We start from the raw sequence: 20,580 nt of genomic DNA, 5'->3' as shown, positions 1-20,580 counted from the left end.
AGAACTCAGGCTGACGTTCGCGTCCACAGGCAGCAGCCGGCGTGCAGCTCCAACACTGTTCACACGGTTTCTCTTAAAGAGTCAGTGATTGGACACGTGGAGGGTCTGAGCACTTCCTGTCTGTGCCTCTGAGCACCGTCAGGCGCTGATGAGGTTCAGTTTTCCAGCAGCGACGTCTGAACTGACAGCAAAACGATGCTGATTTCAATTTAAAGAAGGTCCTGAGTTGATTCGCCCGCCTGGCCGGTCCATTCACAAGTATGAATGGTTGTCTGTCTCTCTGTGTTAGCGACCTGTCCAGGGTGTGCCCCGCCTCCTGCACTGTGGTAGCTGGGATAGGCTCCACCCCCACCATGACCCTGTCAAGGATAAGAGGATGGATGGATGCAGTTACATTTAAACCTGACTCAGTCTGCAGCACAGAGATTGAAACTAAAGTCGCTCTTTGAACTGTAAAACATTTCAGAGCTCACGACGTGAAACAATGAAATCAAAGCTTTTAAAGATTTCCTGATAAAAACATGTCAAACTCCAATCCTCATATTTGGCTTCAGTCTGCAGAAACCAAACTGAACAAAGTTACGTCAAATAAAATCCTATGCAACATTCGTGCTGATGATGTAGAGACCGTCTGATACTCACACGTCTTCAAATGGCCTCTGAGACTCCACCCCAAAACCAAGATGGTGGCAGCTAAAATGCTCAGGGTCCAAGAGGCTGAAGCTGCTCAAACACAAAATTTATGTGAAACACAGGAGTTTTTAACCATAATGAGGTCAAACTGGTTCAAATGTAAACTGTTGGAGTCAGCCCGGCACACGGCTGCTGGGTTAGCATTAAGCTAAATAACACAGAAACAACAACAATCAGACAACCACGTGTAAGCACTTTGGCGACAGGAAGAAGCCCCCAGCAGACTCAGAGGGAGCTCTGCGGTGAGTGTTTGGGATCATCGGTCTAAAGACCTTCATCATAAATGAGCGTGTTTAAATTTGGTCTGTTTTCCCGTTAATCTGACATTATCCAGGTGGCAGTGTCCATCTGTTATTTACAGGCTGTGGGTAGAGCACCTGTGGAAATTTTTTTGTTTGTTTGTTTTTAGGTGACAAACACAAATAATAAAAAAAACGCTGGCAGATTATTGTACATGTTTTTAAATTGTTCTCTTTAAGGCAGCACCACTGATGTTATTCACTGCTCACAGAGAGGGGTGTGGCCACCAGACAGGGGTGGGGTTAGTGGTGAGGGGGCAGGGCCATGAGTGCAGGCTGCTGCCTGTCAGTGAGGCACTGATCAGATGTGTGTGTGTGTCAGAGTGCTGCTGTCTCTCGGCCATGGCCTGTCTGATGGCTGCCTGGTCCGTCCACAACCCCACTGTCACCAACTCCATCATCATGGTGAGTATGAGGACTCCAGAGGTATGATGAGGGGTGACCCTCTGTGTTTCCTGCTGGTTTAAGGAAAGGAAACAGCTTTCTAAGCAACGAGATCTGTGTGGGAATCAGCCTGAATGTGACGGTCAGCTGTGTGAGGCTCAGCAAATCTCACATGTTTGGGTTTTAAAGAAGTTAACAGTCCTGCAGCTCCACTGCACCAAGGTCAGCTCCTCAGGGAGGAAGAGGAGAGTCCTGATGATATGAGCAGAGCTCTTCTCATGATGATAATATGATTTTAACTTGAATGATACTGCGGGGTTATCCTCATCGTTTCTGTGTTCACGCACTGAAGGGGCAGTTCTGTAGTGCCGGGGTGTTAGTGCCTCTGTTGGGATTGTTTCTCTAAGACAGTGACTGCCAAGACTGGAAACCTACTGCATGAAATGTTGGGCTATAGTGAAAATGGAGTCAGGGTGGACACACGGGGTGATTACAGGATTTTTTAAATGAGGGGAAAATATATGTACTAAGCTTTGAACATTGCTAAATAATGCTCAGACCTCCGGCTTAAATCGTAAATCTGCAGGGACAAAGACTGTATATAATAGATGGCAGTAAGCACACTGAAATCACTCATTCGTTTCAGGATTCACATTTTAGCGTTTAACCACCACAGCGTTGTTTTTTACCCAGACGTAAACGAGAGGGTGGCGTGCTAATGCTAGCCAGCTTGGTGAGACTGTATGGAGCATCACGCAGATACAGATGATGCTAATTCAGTAACATCAGCCTTCGTCGACTGTCTGTGAGTACAGTACCCTCACAGCAGCGATATTATTGGTCAGATAGTATCATTAAAAATGCTCCAAAAGGTTCAAGTGAAACTCGCAGCTACAGCCGCCTGTGTCACCATCCACCTGTCAGTCAAAAGGCCACGCCTCTGACAATGCAAACTTTAAGACTTCCTACAATTTAAACACCCTCGCAGCGTACCGTTGTTATGATGGCTGAGATTATCCACAGAGACCAAACATCATGACTCACTGCTGCCTCTGCTGGAGGAGGTGCAGTTATAATCGAGACCTCCTTGTGGCCCCTCCTAATGTCTGCCCGGGCTGTGGTGATGTCACAGCACTGTTTCGGGGTGTGACAATCAAATTCCACGCAGGGGGGGGGGGCTCCAGTAGCCACGCCCACGACTGGAAGTTTTGAAAGTTTAGTAGCTCTCACAGAGCGGACTCGTGCTGGGAGGATAGAAGCCTTTCTCCTTTCTTAACACGTGTAAGTACATTTACTTAATACTTGAGTATAAATGTGTGGTACTTGTTCCTCCATTGAGTCTTTTACTAAGACTTTTACACAAACCATGGAGAACTTGTAAAAATCGGATGATGTTAAAATCGTACAGTTTATGGGCTGAAACGATGAGTCACAACAAAGGTTTCTCACTACTTTAAGAACTTTTACAAACCAAATGGAGGAACACATTCATCTGTTGCTGCAGGTGTCTCGATGCTCCAGCAGTACAATTGTCCGGAGGAATAAAATACAGTAATTTAAGTACAGTTTTCAGATTATACTTATGTTGCAGTCAATTTATGAGGTGATCCACAGGTACAGTACTTGTACTTCCTTTACTGCTGCACACACAGTTTCCTCGTAAACATCCTGAAATCTTCTGATTTCCTGAAAAGCTCTTTGTTTAGTCACATGTTTATATGTTTCTGAGCTCAGGATTATCTCTGCTCCTGTCTGTGTGGTCACAAATTATTAGTTATGTGTATGTATTCCTATTCTGCTCGAGTTTTACAAAAAGCATCACTTCCACATAGAAAAATATTCTCAACATGAGTCAGTGATGTAAAGCTGTTCATGCTGCAGTGATGAGTAATGACAGGAAAGTTATTTGGTAGTTTTTTTAAGCAGACAAATGGAGACGTCTGAAAAATGTTAGATGAGCCAAAAAAACAAAGATGGAAAAACTCCCAGGCAAGAAATCATTTTTGTTTTTAAATTGTTTTCTCAAATTTTGGCTGACAGGTGACATCAAACACCTGTGACCAATAATATGTCTGCTGTGAGGTTGCCGTAGTAACAAACTGAGCTCCAGGGTTAATGAGGGAAACTGTGGGATTTTGTTATTGATTAGCAGGTATCTGTGTCTGTAGACTGATAACTAGCTCTTAACTTAGTGCTCCTTCCTCTCATCCAAATATGGTCACTTCCTGAAAACAAGAACCAACATGGCGCAAGAGACATCTCAGGCACTGATGCTTCATCACGCGGAGTGAAGAAACCTCTGATACTGACCTTTATATTCAGTTTGTGAAGACCCGCAGATAATCCTCAATTGTAATTTAGATCTCAGTACTGAGAGTGAAGAAATCAATGATAAGGGTTACCATGGTGACCATGGCAATAGTTTTGCTGAATCACGGCAGCCGGGTGCTCAGTTTAAATCCTGCACTCAGCCTGTTCTTTAGCTCGGTGACTAAGCTCTGCCCGACAGTTACCTCCTGCTCGAAGGCAGATTAGTGCCTCGTTTGGGTCAGGTCAGTCACACATGGCCGTCCTACAGGAACAACACCGGACTAGCTGACGGCTAATAGTATTTAGTATTTAGTATTTATTTATTTATTGTCATTGTCAAGAACAATGAAATTGCGTTTGGGGCTTCCATACAACCCAAAAAAAAGAAGAAAATAATAAATACCCCTTAAAACCCAAGTGTACATATTTAACCCAGTGTGACTCCAATGCAATAAGACAATCCTTAGCAATAATGTTCGTAGAAATTCAGACAAAGACCTGAGAAACATGACAAAATACAACAATGCAACCCATTCAATATTATTGTACTGTGAGATATGATATCAGATATGATAGTTATCTATTTAAGAAAGAGGGGGGGGGGGGGGGCAGGAGGGGGAAGAGAATAAAGATATGATGCACCAATGCAGACCAGTTCATTGCTATTAAGAAGTTGGATATGGTTATTGTCCGTGAGAGGGGGGCAGAGAGTTCAGGAGCCTCACAGCCTGTGGATACAGGCTGTTGGCCAGTCTGGATGTTCTGGCCTGTATAGACCTGTACCTAATCTGACTACATCCACGTCTGCGTCCAGGCCTGCTGGAAAACATGTAGAGAATCAACAAACCCAGACAACAAACATTCGGCTCTGCAGGATGAGAGCTGACAATCACAACCAGCAGGCTCCTCAGTCAGCTTTTTAAGGAGGGATAGAGGTTCGAAACTCTATTATCGGCGCGCTCTCACTGTACTGCACAAGGAGTTAGAAAAACAGGTTTTCATTTATTTAACCCAAAAAGTTATATTTACAAAACAAAAATGTTGAGCTCATAAAAAAAACTAAACTCAGCCAAAGAAATGTGAAACGACTGCCCAAACAAACATAACTGACCCAAACAGGAAATGACACACAAAGGTATATATAATGGGCAGCACGGTGGCACGGTGGTTAGCACTGTTGCCGCACAGCAAGAAGGTCCTGAGTTCAATTCCACCATCAGGCCGGGGTCTTTCTGTGTGGAGTTTGCATGTTCTCCCCGTGTTTGCGTGGGTTCCCTCCGGGTACTCCGGCTTCCTCCCACCGTCCAAAGACATGCACTTTGTGGGGATAGGTTAATTGGATAATCCAAATTGCCACTAGGTGTGAATGTGAGTGTGAATGGTTGTCTGTCCCTGTGTGTTGGCCCTGCGACAGACTGGCGACCTGTCCAGGGTGTACCCCGCCTCTCGCCCCATAACAGCTGGGATAGGCTCCAGCGCCCCCCACGACCCTGAAAAGGATAAGCGGAAGTGGATGGATGGTATATATAATGGCTGATCAGACCACTATGACAAAACAGCGACAACTAAACACAATCACATACCACAAAAACGATGCAGTTCAGTTTGTTAATAAACTAAACAGCAAAGAAGGAAATCAAAAACATTAAACTCAGATATCTAGTTAACTACAAAAACATGTTTAACCTCCTAAGACCCGAACTCTTCCACGGCAGCATTTTTAATTTCTCTTTGATATCTGGGCTGATTGGGACCTAATGAATGTAAAAATTACCAGATTTTTTTTACCTGATTTTTATCCATCCATTAGCTTCCGCTTATCCTTTTCAGGGTCGCCGGGGGCGCTGGAGCCTATCCCAGCTGTCTTATTTTTCTAAGAAAAATGAGAGCCACATATGAGGATATTCATTTAAAATTTTGATAGAACAGTATCAGTATAATGCCCTCATAAGTGGATATCAGGCCCTTGTAGAGCAAAATTGAGTATTTTAGTCTAACCCAAAATGCGATGTCCACATATGTGGACGCCAGGTCCTAGGAGGTTAACTAAAGAAAATACACATTCTGCCCCCTTCAACAGGAAGTGGTGGTGTGGTCCAGTCAGCCCATCTATGTATTTAAGTTTTTTAAACACTGGCCAATATCTTTTGTCTGGCAACAAAAGATGCCAGGGATGATGGCAGGTAAGAAACCAGTAAAAGAGACAAAGATTAGTCACAATCAAACCAAAAATCAGAAATGAATTGGTATTAATATATAAGTAAACTAAATGTACGCGCTTGCGAATAGAACAAATGTGTTCAAACCAGTCAATAAACTTATTGCAAACCAAAGTGTGTGTGAATGTGTTTAGATGAAGGAATGAATTAAAATATGTAAGAGTTGCCCACTTTTAGTGCGGCCGTGGTTTTGGCCATCACAAGAGGCTAAGCCTACGCTTGAAGCTACCGAGGTGTTCGTTGGCAGAGGTGACGCAATGCCACTATTATGAATGAAACTTGGTTCAATAACTCCAGCCATACTTATCTTGCCTGTTTAACACATTTATTGCTTTCCATCAGTTGCATTTGTTGTTCAGCAGACTCTTATCAGCGGCCACAAACCGTTTGCTCCTTCTGACCAACAACACCTGACTCTAATTACATGTGTCTACCATAAAAACATGCCATACTGTTAAAACACAAAAAGTGACCACATAAGGTAACAACAACAAACAATGGCTCCTAGAGCACTTTTTTGACCACCGACCCCTCAAAGGCTCATTGATCTCACCGCTGCACCTACAATCAGGTTACAGTCGCGAGCTAACCATTCATGCAGGAAACCCGCCTGCCCTGATGAGTGAATTCATTCAGCTTCTCTTCACACCAACACACGCTTCAATGGTTTAAACTGTAAACGCTATACACAGTCATATTTTTTTCATTCACCTTTGTGGCTCTCCAGCTGTCAGTGGTCTTCTCTGTCCTGTGCTGTTATCAGTTGCTTTACCATGAGTCTGAAAAAACAAAGATTCAGCGGAGTGAACATTGTTTAGTTCTAGTGTGACTGAGGCTGAGATTAGAGCAAGGACTACAGAAATATGTGAGTGCATCATCCAGGCGAGAGTCTGTGATACTGTGTGTACAGGACCAGCTTTACCAAAATCTGTAAGCTTTTACCAAGTCTCTGTGGTACAGCTTAGGTTCAGCTTTTATTTTAGCAAAACACTGAAAAAAACATGTAGACGGATAATGGATGGATGATGGATGACATGGATGGATGATGATGTGGGTGGATGGATGGATGATGGATGACGTGGATGGATGATGGATGATGGATGGATGATGATGGATGATGGATTGATGGATGGATGATGGATGACGTGGATGGATGATGGATGATGGATGGATGATGATGTCTTAAAAAAAAAAGCAATTCGAATCATCCACAATGCAGGTTATAGGGAACATACAAACTCACTATTTTTGCAGTCTGAAATATTGAAAATTGACGATATAGTGAAATTCCAAACAGCACAAATTCTATTCAAATCAAAAAATAAAGAACTGCCAGGTAATATTCAGAGTATGTTTTTTTTGAAAGAAGGAAGTTATAATTTAAGGGGTTTTTGTAACTTCAAAACAATGAAGCTACGTACTACAAGAAAAGGCTTTTGTGTTTCTGTTCATGGAGTGAAACTATGGAACAAACTGAATATGGAATTAAAGCAATGTCCAAACATAAAACTGTTCAAAAAGAGTTATAAAAATATGATCTTCTCGATCTATAAAGAAAAGGAAAATATTTAAATTAAGTGAATGTCTCTATTTAAAAACAAACAAACAAAAAATTCATGATGTGATATTATAGTATATAGTATATCAGAAATCTGTTCACTATTTTTATTACAAATTATATCAGTAAGGAAGCTGACTAAATATTCACTGATAATTTATGGCAAAGGGGTGGGATTAAATAAGTGTATACTTCTTCCCACTCCCTTTCAACATGTAAATTAATCAGAATGTTTTTTTGTATGTAATTTGTATAGTATTTTTTTTCTCTCTTATTTCTTTTCTAAATGTACTTGTATATTGTTCACATGTTGAAATAAATTACCAATCAATCAATCAATCAATGATGTGGGTGGATGATAATGTTTGGATGGATGATGAAGGATGGATGGATGATGATTTTGGGTGGATGATGATGGTTGGATGGATGATGAAGGATGGATGGATGGATGGATGGATGATGATTTTGGGTGGATGATGATGGTTGGATGGATGATGAAGGATGGATGGATGGATGGATGGATGGATGGATGATGATTTTGGGTGGATGATGATGGTTGGATGGATGATGAAGGATGGATGATGGATGGATGGATGATGATTTTGGGTGGATGATGATGGTGGGATGGATGATGAAGGATGGATGGATGGATGATGATGTGGGAGGATGATTATGGTTGGATGGATGGATGATATGAATGGACGATGGATGGATGATGGATGGATGATGATGATGGATGGATGATGATGTGGGTGGATGATGGATGGATCGATGATGATGTGGATGGATGGATGATGATGATGATGGATGGATGATGGATGGATGATGATGTGGGTGGATGATGGATGGATGGATGGATGATGATGTGGATGGATGGATGATGATGATGATGATCTGGACAGATGATGGATGGATGATGATATCGGTGGATGGATGATGGATGATGTGGATGGATGATGATGTGGACGGATGATGGATGGATGGATGGATGATGATATCGGTGGATGGATGATGGATGATGTGGATGGATGATGATGTGGACGGATGACGGTGGATGATGATGGTTGGATGGATGATGGTGGATGGATGGATGGTGGATGGATGGTGGATGGATGATGGATGGATGATGATGATGGATGGATGATGATGTGGGTGGATGATGGATGGATCGATGATGATGTGGATGGATGGATGATGATGATGATGGATGGATGATGGATGGATGGATGATGATGTGGGTGGATGATGGATGGATGGATGGATGATGATGTGGATGGATGGATGATGATGATGATGATCTGGACAGATGATGGATGGATGATGATATCGGTGGATGGATGATGGATGATGTGGATGGATGATGATGTGGACGGATGATGGATGGATGGATGGATGATGATATCGGTGGATGGATGATGGATGATGTGGATGGATGATGATGTGGACGGATGACGGTGGATGATGATGGTTGGATGGATGATGGTGGATGGATGGATGGTGGATGGATGGTGGATGGATGGATGATGATGTGGATGATGATGATTATGATGATGATGGATGGATGATGATGGATGGATGGATGGATGATGGATGGATGATGATGTGGGTGGATGAAAGATGATGTGGACGGATGATGATGGATGGATGGATGGATGGATGATAATGTGGACGGATGACGGTGGATGATGATGGTTGGATGGATGGATTGATGGATGGATGGTGGATGGATGGTGGATGGATGGATTGATGGACCTTTTTGCTTACATTCTCAGATGGTCAGCTATGGTTGTCTTAAGCCGGATTCCTTTTATTCACCTTCAGAATACCAACGGGCCCCCTGACCTTATGTTGGATCCCCGGACAGTTTGTCTTTGTATGGATGAGGTGGTCAACAAGCGGCTGGCTGGCAGCCAGCAGACGCCACTGCTGCAGGGACACCTGAAGAAGGTGGACAACAACCTGATGGAGGCCCAGAGGTTCTCCTCATTACCTCGCAGACCCGCGGTCAACATTGAGTTCAAAGACGTCTCCTTCGTGGTCAGAGAGGGACCCTGGTGGAGGAAGAAAGGTAGAGTCATACACAAAACAAAGATGGCAGAGGTTCAGAAAATAAACACACTGTCACTGTAAATTCAATGCCAGCTAATGCCTGAAGGGTGGAAAATAATCCAGAGCACGATTCAGCCTTGTGTTGTAGCTGGTTTATTCATTACAGATCCTGAGTCACGCTCCTATAACAGCAAAAAGTATCAGGACAGCAGGAGGAGCTGGTCTGAATGCTTCTATTTTAAAAGGCTTCCACAGAGATGTGGATCAGGCCAACCTAAGACTGACTAAAGACAGTCACAGTGACCATTGACCTTTGAACACCAACATCAGAGCCGCCCTGAACCTCACAGAGATGCTGAGTCTGCAGAACGCAAGAGAAGATCTGACATAAACGCTTCTGACCGACTCATAAACCCACAAATTTAATCTCAGACGGCTTCACATTTTATAGCCCTGAACAGAAAAAGTATATTCACATATATATGTGTGTGTGTGCATAGATCTATCCATCTAGGGGCTTTATTTGTCCAGTTGGAGAGGTCAAAGGTGATGGCCGACCTCACAGGGTTCATGTCATTCTTTTGACTTTTTATTGTTAATGATGGGCTGTGCGTCAGCAGGCAGCCGTTGGGTGCTCTCGGTTTGGCTGCTGTGTGTTTGTGCGCTCGCTGGATTAGCGGCTGTAATCTGTTAATCTCAGCTGGGTCTTCTGCTGTAAATAGCTGCAGGTCAGATTGGAGGACGCGCCGTCGCTCGCTGCCTGAAAATAAAGACGCAAGAACAAGAAAACAAGCGATGATGTCACCGCTCGTGAACCCGCCCACATCTGAGCTCTGCTCAGGCTTGAGAATGGGTCGGATTGTTATTTTAGGGAATCCCTTCCCATGATGCACAGGGTGTTTCTTCTTCACTCACTATGTGTTAATATTCAATTTTCAATTCAATTCTATTCTATTTACACAGCTCCAAATCACAACAACCGTTGCCTAAATCCACTTTAACTTTAAATCCTACTGTAAGGTCGACCCTACAATAACACATACAGAGAAAAACCCAACAATCATATGACCAATGTGAGCAAGCACTTTGGCGACAGTGGGAAGGAAAAACTCCCTTTTAACAGGAAGAAACCTCCGACAGAACCAGGCTCAGGGAGGGGCGGGGCCATATGCTGTGATTGGTTGGGGCGAGAGAAGGAAGACAGGATGCCAGAGGTTTCTTCCTGTTAAAAGGGAGTTTTTCCTTCCCACTGTCACATAGTACTTGCTCATAGAGGGTCATTTGATTGTTGGGGTTTTCTGTTTTCCTTCTATCATTGTACGGTCTTTACCTCATCTTACCTCTGATTGGTCCTGAGCAAGAAAATGAACATAGTGCTTGTGTAAAGCTGTGCCGGGAACCTCTAGCTGAAACTAGATCTGTTAGAGACTCTGATAGCCTCAGGTTACAGACCATTATTATGGAGCTCAGCCAAACTCTTTGTTCATATTAGAAAAGATGAGTTTCACTGAGAACATTTCACACCTGCTCAGGTGCACAAAAACAGCGTGCAGGTGTGAGTTTGAAAACATTTACAGGTTTTCTATTGTAATTTTCACACAAAACCTTTGATTGGTTCTTTGATGCTTTTCAGGCCAACAGAATCTGTTAACATGCGATCACATGTTATTAAAAGGCCAGAAAGATAGATCCATGAAGCAGAGTAGCAGATGAAGACGTGAGGGTTGATGTAATGGGGCATGTACGAGGCGCTAACAGGCTAGAATAGTTGTAATAGCTGTCTTTCTGCTCTCGGTCGTGGCCCCCGAGTACCACCCGTTCTCCATCATGGACTTCAGGGAGAAGTCCATGTGTTCTCTGGTTTGAAGGATGTTCAGCTTCAGGTTATTTTCTGAGCACCAGCAGGACAAGTTCTCTACCTCCACCCTGTACGCCGTCTCATCTCCATCAGAGATGAGCCCAACCACAGCAGTGTCATCAGCATACATGACGATGATGTTGGCTGGTGGGTTGGTGTACAGTCATGGGTGTACTGAGTTGAGGACGTTCATCTGGGTGTACAGTGTGCGGAGGGTACTGTTGGTCAGATTAAATCTAATAATCTCATTAAAGCGCGTTTAGCCTCTGTGTGTAACGTGTAACACACTCCTCAGTTTTAATAACGACAACCTCAGAAACCTGGTCTCTGAGACAGGATTTCAGGTGTCAGCACATTCTTCATGGTTTCTCAGCCCGGCACACACGTTCTTACATGTGTGCTTCACTGTGTTTCAGTCATGAGTGACTGTTTGCTTTGAGACTGTGAAACTTGTGGATAAGTCTGATGCTGAGCTCACTGTGAGGACAAAACACTAACAGCAGATTACTGAAGATGTTTTCATGATTGCTGCAGGGTTTTTGGACTCACGCTGATGTAAATGTTCTGGTTGGTCACACTATGATCAGGGTAGCTGCTCGGAGTAAGTGAGGGACAGCTGAAGGGTTGGGAGGGTCTCTGATGGACCTGTAGATGTCTGAAGCACATCTGCAGGTCCAGGAGAAACGTGGTCTGTTTCGGGACGATGCACGAGCCTCACCGAGTTCTGTAACTGACCTGAGTCCAGACCGTCAGCACTGAAACATCAGCAGTGAGCCTTTAGGATGAGCGGGAGTGTTTGTTTTTCGCACAGAAGCCGAGCGGAGCGGCTAAAGTGTGAGAGCAGCTGCTGGTCTGCATGAATGAGAGAAAAACTCCAAACTGATGGGAAACCTGAGCCGAGAGTTCGAGCACAAAGAGCGGCTCTGTGAGCGGCTGGGAAACCTGCACATTGATTGTTTCTGTTCGCCTCAGGTTACAAAACTCTGCTCAAAGCCATCTCTGGGAAATTCACCAGTGGGGACCTGGTGGCTATCATGGGGCCCTCAGGAGCCGGAAAGTCCACGCTCATGAATATCCTGGCCGGGTACAGGTGGGTGCATCCATCAGGGCGGAGATGATGACTGAGTGTGAGGTTGAGGTCATAGCGCTCTCAGCTGCAGATGTTTTAAAAATGTTTTCAGATTATGTTACATCTCAGTCTGAGAGCTTTACCGCATCCTCACATCGGCCTGCTGTACCTCTGTGTGTGTCAGTAAATGCTAGTGAAGAATCTGATTACTGATTGCAGGTCAGTGGATCTGTCCAGAGCGCGCTCAGTGCACGTCTGTCTTTGCGTACAGGGAGACGGGGATGAAGGGCGAGATCTTGATCAACGGGCAGCCCAGAGACCTGCGCTCTTTCCGGAAGGTTTCCTGTTACATCATGCAGGACGACATGCTGCTGCCTCACCTCAGTGTCCAGGAGGCCATGATGGTAGGTGCTGCTGAGCCTCAGCGTTCAGCCTACTGCAGACCGCAGTAATCGCAGACCCTGCTCTCTGTTTCTGCAGGTGTCGGCCAGCCTGAAGCTGCAGGAGAAGGAGGAGGCGCGCAGAGACATGGTGAGCCAATCGCTCCTGGCCTCCCTGATCTCAGACTCTACCCTCAGGCTGAACTCGGATCTCTGCTCCTTCAGGTCCGGGACATCCTGATGGCTCTGGGTCTGCTGGAATGTGCTCAAACCAGGACGTCTCACCTGTCGGGGGGGCAGAGGAAGCGGCTGGCCATCGCTCTGGAGCTTGTCAACAATCCGCCGGTCATGTTCTTCGATGAACCCACGAGGTAAGAAATCAGGTTGACCTCCAGGTCCTCTCCGTGGTTCATCCCAAGCTGGCAGAAGGTCACAGAAGGTCGGATATCAGTCCTGACCACGGTGCTCTGTCCTCAGCCAATGAAAAGCAGCTGAACCATTCCACTCAGTCAGCTCAGTCTTCCTAACCAACTTTAAATCTTTGCACTAAAGCAATTTTTGAATCGCGCAGGCTGAACGCTTTTAGAGCCTTTCAGACTGTGCAGACTCATTTTAAACGTTATGCCTGACACATAGGATCATGCAGGGAGATCTGTGGTTCGACTCCTGGTCCCGCCACTCACCTGTGTGAAATGGTTTCGCTGCCTCAGAGATCAGTCGTGCCAAAGCACAGCTGTTTTATTTTTACTTGACTTATTTCAGACGTTTGATCAGAACAAGCTGTACTTCAAATTCTACATGTGAGTGATGTTTGGTCATGTTTCTGCTTCATGCTGAGCTTCTATGAAGGTGTGTGTGTGTGTGTGTGTGTGTGTGTGTGTGTGTGTGTGTGTGTGTGTGTGTGTGTGTGTGTGTGTGTGTGTGTGTGTGTCAGTGGCCTGGACAGCTCGTCATGTTTCCAAGTGGTGTCTCTGCTCAAAGCTCTGGCTCGAGGAGGACGGACGGTTATCTGCACCATCCACCAGCCGAGCGCAAAACTGTTCGAGCTCTTCGACAAGGTGACCCTCCTCCACGTTACACTGACTCACTGCACCATCTAGTGGTGTAAACCGGTATCACATGAACGTGTGGCTGGACAATGCACAGAAGTGTTAGCAGCGGTTCTTTTTCTGAAGATCTGAAACAGTTTGAAACATTTATAGAAGCAGCTCTAATGTCAGAAGCAATAAATAAATGATTACATTTCCTTCAGTGGGTTAGAGGGTCATCTGCTAATCAGAGTGTGAGGGGGGCAAAGAGCTTTTAAAGGGGATAAAATCAAGTTTGTGTAGAGGAGTAAATGTGGTGTAAAGAAGCTTCGAGTGAGCACTTGTAACAGTTTGTATGATGGGGTGAAATCCGTTTCCTCCTGCTCAGGTTTTAAGGATGAGAGAAGAACAGGAAGTGCTCTACAAAGGTGTTTGGAGCTGAAAACCTTGGTGTGGGTCCACAGAATGATAAGAAACATGATTCAGTGCGGGTTTCACTTGTGTCTGTCTCTCTGTGCATGTTTCAGCTGTACGTGCTGAGTCAGGGTCAGTGTATCTACAGGGGACAGGTGTCCAGTCTGGTCCCGTACCTGAGAGACCTCGGGCTGAACTGCCCCACGTACCACAACCCCGCTGACTTCGGTAAGGCTCGCCCGGCGAGCTGTTCCCACTCGGCCGTCGCGGCGTCAGACTCACTGATGGGTTCTGTGCGCAGTGATGGAGGTGGCGTCCGGAGAGTACGGGGACCAGATGATCAGGCTGGTGATGGCAGCTCAGGAGAGGAAGTGTGAGAAAGACCACCAGCCCGAGCTCAACGGAGACAGCACCCTCCACCCCTTCCTGTGGCAGCGCACCGAGGAGGTAAAAAAACAGCACGCCCTCTGCTGTGATTGGTTGATGAGAGGGAGGTTTTCGCTTTACCTCCTTTGAATGTTTCATGACGAATGAGTCCTTTGAAAATCAACATGTACCTGTGATGATCTCCCGTCAGGAGAGCTCATCGTCTGAAGGCTGTCACAGCTTCTCTGCTAGCTGCATGACGCAGTTCTCCATCCTGTTCAGGAGGACCTTTCTCAGCATCCTCAGAGACTCGGTGACAAACACCTCCGTACACGTCACCTCAGATTCACACAGATGACACCATTTTCCATCACTCTGACATAACAATTATCATTACCATTTATACTGGTGTGATAAAGTGTTTGCCTCCTTCCCAATTTTCTATTTTTTGTATTTTTGTTATGTTTTAGATCAAACAAATTTAAATGTTAGACAAAGATAACACAAGTAAACACAAAATGCAGTTACTAAATGAAGGTGTTTATTTTTAGGGGAAAAATATCCAAACCAAGTGATGGCCCCCTAAACTTAAAAACTGGTTTGGGCCACCCTCAGCAGCAACAACTTCAGTTCAATTCAGTTTTATTTATACAGCTCCAAATCACAACAACAGTTGCCTAAATCCGCTTTATACTGTAAGGTCGACCCTACAATAATACACGCAGAGAAAAACCCAACAATCATATGACCCCCTATGAGCAGCACTTTGGCGACAGTGGGAAGGAAAAACTCCCTTTTTCCAGACTGAGAGATCTCAACTACTTTGTTTCCTCATTTGTTCCTGAACATCATTGGATTACTCTCAAAGAGTGACCTTTGACCTTTAGATGCATGTGAACAACTGAGTGTTGTCCTGTCAAGGTGGCTGTTTGGTGTCTCCAGTGGGGCGATCGTGGCTCAAGAGTGGGTGTTCGTCTTGTAATCGGTCGTTGTGTCCTTGGGCAAGACACTTCACCTACCACCTACTGGTGTTGGCCAGAAGGGCCGATGGCGCGAAATGGCAGCCTCGCTTCTGTCAGTCTGCCCCAGCTGTGGCTACAACCGTAGCTGCCTCCATCCTGATACAGGGCGCTGGGCGTAAAAATCTGTGACTCTTCACCAGCTGCTCATAGAATTTAAGAAGCTTCTCAGATGAAATGTCTTCAAGAAACTTAAAGAAGTCCAGATGCTTTTCTTTCTAAGCTCCTTAGACGGGTTTACAAATAATTTCTTGCCAATTTTCTTCCTAATTTCCTAAAACTCTGGTCTGAGTCTGGTCATATATAATGACATCATTTTACTGATTACTTTTCAATCACAAAAACATTGTTTTCACTGTAACTTAAACACGTGGTGACGGTTTCCAGCACAGATTTGTGAAATAAAACATTGTCAGTGTGGTAATATTACTGTGCAGTATTGCAGTTTGAAGTAAGGCATTGTCATTGGCAGGTGCTGACTCACCTGAGGATCTCGTCTCACATTGGGATCGGCGTTCTTATTGGTCTGTTGTATCTGGGTATCGGGAACGAAGCCAAGAAGGTTCTGAGTAACTCGGGGTTCCTCTTCTTCTCCATGCTGTTCCTCATGTTCGCCGCTCTGATGCCCACGGTGCTCACCTGTGAGTCCGCCTCAAGCTGCTGTGTCACTTTACCTGCACACAGGTGACGTTTGAGTAAGATCAGGGTGTCATCTGCGTAACAAATACATCACAGAGTCGAGCTGGAGAGCAGCTGTTCTCTGTCCTTCATCGGCTTGTGTAACACGAGGTCTGCTGTTACAAAGGTGGACAGAACAACAGACCTCCATTTATCCTACCTGCAATACAACCTGTTTTAGCCCCTCCCCCTTAAAGACAACTTTGTTCTGATTGGCTTCCTCTTGTAAACAGAGGTTCTGAAGTGTTAGCCTCTCTGACATCACAGAGGTTCAAGCATAGAGCTGAGTGTTCAGAGGTGAGCTCAGCAACAGGTGCGTCACTTTTACCTGAACAGCACCAAAGGTGCCGGCTCTGACTCAGGAACTCTCTGTCTCATACACAATAAAAGCTTTATTGATGTTCTCAGGGCCAAACCCATCCAGGCTGCAGTGGGAAAATCCTTAAACTGACACCCACAATTGCCAGGATTAATGACGGTAAAATTGTGTCTTTAAATTTGAGCTTTTCTGGGCTTTTATGAGCGAGCAGTCGCTCTGGGAGCTGCTGTCAGAGAACATCAGACTAAGTCTCTGTAATAAGGACGAGTTTTATTCGTCGCAACCTTTGAAAACCTGCTGCCATGTTTTTGTGCTTCAGTTCCTCTGGAGATGGGCGTCTTTCTGAGAGAACACCTCAACTACTGGTACAGCCTGAAAGCGTACTACCTGGCCAAAACCATGGCTGATGTCCCCTTCCAGGTAACAAAGACACAGCTTTATCGATCTCTAAGCTGCACTTAGAGTGGCAGCTCCTGGTTCCAGCTCCTGAATCTCTTTCTTTAATGACACATTTGAAGATGAAAGATGATGAAAGATCTTGTTTTATTGTCATTTTTCTGACGGCACAGTTTATCATTTTGTTAGAAACTTTGGGGGCTCACCCTTGATGGATAGTCAGTTAATACAGTAACTTCACCCCGGCCATATTTCTGGTAACTGCTAATGATATTGATAATGTCATTAGAAATGTTCTAAAAAAAACAGCAATGGTCCAGTTCAGGGATGCCTCACCTCAGGCTAGCAGACAGCGAACACCCACAGCTGTCTGTATCACTATCCACTGGTCAGTCTAAGAGGCCACACCCCTAATAATGAAAGCCTTAAACCTTATTAGATTTAAGTAGGGGTGGGTTTAAAAAATAGTTTTTGATTTTAATAATCCCATATCGACTCACGAAATCCTGAATTTGATGTATTTTGCCAGAAATGTCAGAATCTCAGCTACAGCCTCACAAAACCATTTCAACAATAACCAAACATTGAAAACAGCTTGAACAGATTCTGCAAAAGGATGTAAGCCCGACAGCACGCACACGGACATGCTGTACATATCCAAGATAATTGATCAGAATTATAATATTTCTGAGTCAAAATCCAACCTTGTGAATCAGAATTGAATCGTTGTAGAAATCAGTGGCAATACGCACACCTAGATTTAAGAGCTTCAGCTTAACGTTGCACACGGAGACCTGGCAGTATCAACCCGCTGACCTGCAGTGTCGCTGTTGTACAGGTAGTGTTCCCGGTGGTGTACTGCAGTATCGTGTACTGGATGACGGCTCAGCCTCCGGACGCTGGCCGGTTCTTCCTCTTCCTGTCTCTGGGGATTCTGACATCTCTGGTGGCTCAGAGTCTGGGTCTGCTTATCGGAGCCGCCTCCACCTCTCTGCAGGTCCGCTCGCTGTTTCCTCCATCACCTCTTGTCCGCTCACAGGTGTGCTCCTGTGCTGACATCAGTCGTGTGTGTTTGCTTCCTGTAGGTGGCCACGTTTGTGGGTCCGGTCACGGCGATCCCGGTTCTGCTGTTCTCCGGGTTCTTCGTCAGCTTCGATACCATCCCCTGGTACCTGCAGTGGATGTCCTACATCTCTTACGTCAGGTGGGGGCGCTGTTAGCTGGCGGGCCTGCGGCTGTATCCACACAGCAGGGGGCGCTGCTGCACTCTCTGAACGTGTTTGTGTGTTTCAGGTACGGGTTTGAAGGCGTCATCCTGTCCATCTACAGCCTGGGTCGTGATGATCTTCACTGCGGTGAAGGTGAGGCGTGTCACTTCCAGAAGTCTGAGGCAATCCTCAAGGAGCTGGACATGCTGGACGCCAAACTCTACCTGGACTTCATTGTCCTCACCATCTTCTTTTTGTCTCTGAGACTCATTGCTTATTTTGTCCTCCGGTACAAAATCAGCTCTGAGAGGTAGAGCGAGGCCGGGAGGAAGAGGAGGAGTCGCAGAGCAAGAGCCCGGAGGCCGAAGAGCAGCTGTCCAGTTTGTCTCCACTTTGACTCGCTCTTAAACAACACATGAAGAAGAGATGGCATGTGAGGACACCGCAGGCCTACAGGGGGAGATCTCATGGTCTCATGGAGGTCCTGTGGGACCAGGAGCTGGTCTTCTGGATCCTGGAGGTTTCACCATGCCACATCCTGACTGATTTCTACTTTTTAGAATAAAAGCCTCTGCAGTTGCAGGATGATGACATCTCTGCCTCTTTAGTTTATTGCTGAGGTCAAAGGTGAGAGCAGCACAGAGGCCCTGATTTCCTGAGTTCTGTCCTTCATGTTTAAGCATCCTGCCTCTGCAGATCCACTGAAGGCAGTGATGCAGGAATGTTTCAGATTTTGCAAATCCTGGAAAACTGTTGGATGAAGTTTTCGGCAGTGCATTTAAAAGTGTTTTTAATCTTCCATCCACCCGACCGACATTCACACACAAAGACACATGATTTCAAACAAAAATCTTCTAGATCCTGGAAGCTTTTCTTTTGAGGCTAAAACAAAACTCAGTGCTGGTGAAAACTAACTGGGGATAAAAATGATGAAAAATCAAACTTTTGAGCGGAAAGTGTTTGGGAGTAAATCCACATGATTCAGATATAAAAGTTTTACAATAAATATGAATAAAAATCATTGGCTGGAACCTGTTTAAGCACAAATATTACATCTGTTTACTTTGATAAAATTCACATTAAATAAATTTTAGAAAACTTTCCTGTGAAAAAACAGAAAAACTGATATTTCAATAAAACAATAAAACAATAAAACAATAATTACCCACACCGTGTTCTGAAAGGTAGGATGAACAAAACAATGAAAATATCAAAAGTATTTGTCATGTTGAGATGCTGTTTATTCCTGATCATTTCACTGGCTGTGACAGAACTAATTAAACTGAATTATGGGAACATTACACTGTCTGTTTTTAATATTCAGGTTAACTGTGTATGTACCTGCGACAGCAGGCAAACAGCTTTGTCTGAAAAACTCAGCAGATGTTTTTCCTCACATAAAGCAACTGAGCAGCTCGCTTAGCTGCACTGTGTCTCTGCAACCAGCAGGTGGAGCTGTTTACTGGGAAATGACGTTCATCCTACTGGACGTCTGCTCTAATCACTGTGTCACATCTGATTTCACAGCAGAAATTTAAAACACAAAAGTGGAAATGTTCATCTTTGAAACGTGGTTAAATAAAAATCAGATTTAAACTCAGAGAGTGAGAAAAGGAAAATAAAATCAGAGTTTAGATGTGAATCAGAGACGCAGAGCACACAGAGGGATTCAGACACGATTAAACAGGGGCCCTTCCATACGAGCGAGGCGACACCCATGTATCACAAGCCATTTTTGGAATCCGGGGATCAGAATACCAAGACCTCTGCCCCTGACTGCCACCCAATCCACCAAGCACTCAACCTCTAGTGCCTCCTGCGTCCTCCCCACCACCCACAAGAGGACAACACCACAAACGTTGTAATGAGATGTTCTTAATTTGCCAGCTGATAAGTGCTGGCAAACCTAGGCTCAGCTCGTTTGTCCACAACAGCAGCTGCATTTTGAGAGAAGACACACATGTACATCACCTTCACAGTGTCAAGTTCAGTTTTATCATCATTACCACAGCCGAGGAAGGCTTTGCCCGTCTTAATTCAAGACGAGCAAAAACATTTAAAGCAGAGTTTATAAGACCTGAGCGGTCATTCTGTACTCAGACACATCCTAACCATGACCACAATCAGGGAGACGCATCCATCAGCCATAATCACAGTCAGGGAGGGGCATCCATCCACCATGACTGTGATGAGGGAGGGGCATCCATCCACCATGACTGTGATGAGGGAGGGGCATCCATCCACCATGACCAGGATGAGGGAGGGGCATTACAAGTAATGAGTAAAATAAGGGATTACTATTACAAAAATTAATCAAATTAAAGTTACTTTCC

The 20,580-nt window shown here is 44.9% G+C and overlaps 1 protein-coding gene across 2 annotated transcripts; it reads left to right on the top strand.

Moving 5' to 3' along the window:
- Positions 1–1,300: 1,300 nt before the first annotated feature.
- abcg1 (ATP-binding cassette, sub-family G (WHITE), member 1) lies at positions 1,301–19,534 on the top strand. Of its 2 annotated transcripts, none has more exons than XM_085379848.1 (15): positions 1,301–1,397; positions 9,285–9,531; positions 12,343–12,460; positions 12,711–12,843; positions 12,920–12,970; positions 13,045–13,190; positions 13,754–13,877; positions 14,375–14,489; positions 14,563–14,708; positions 14,839–14,940; positions 16,119–16,287; positions 16,963–17,063; positions 17,878–18,036; positions 18,125–18,243; positions 18,333–19,534. In XM_085379848.1, the coding sequence occupies exons 1-15, from the start codon at positions 1,335–1,337 to the stop codon at positions 18,559–18,561; spliced, it is 2,022 nt and encodes a 673-aa protein (XP_085235974.1). In that variant the 5' UTR covers positions 1,301–1,334; the 3' UTR covers positions 18,562–19,534. The 2 variants fall into 2 exon arrangements, with proteins under 2 accessions (XP_085235974.1, XP_085235975.1); XM_085379849.1 differs by lacking the exon at positions 1,301–1,397 and adding an exon at positions 2,607–2,657.
- The last annotated feature ends 1,046 nt before the right edge of the window (positions 19,535–20,580 follow it).

The sequence above is a fragment of the Rhamphochromis longiceps genome, linkage group LG14, assembly GCF_057381845.1.
Source record: "Rhamphochromis longiceps isolate RC_006_pf linkage group LG14, R_longiceps_female_GT1.1, whole genome shotgun sequence".
NCBI lineage: Eukaryota > Metazoa > Chordata > Actinopteri > Cichliformes > Cichlidae > Rhamphochromis > Rhamphochromis longiceps.
Note: the sequence above shows the minus strand (reverse complement) of the source record. Positions and strands in the feature narration are given on the sequence as shown.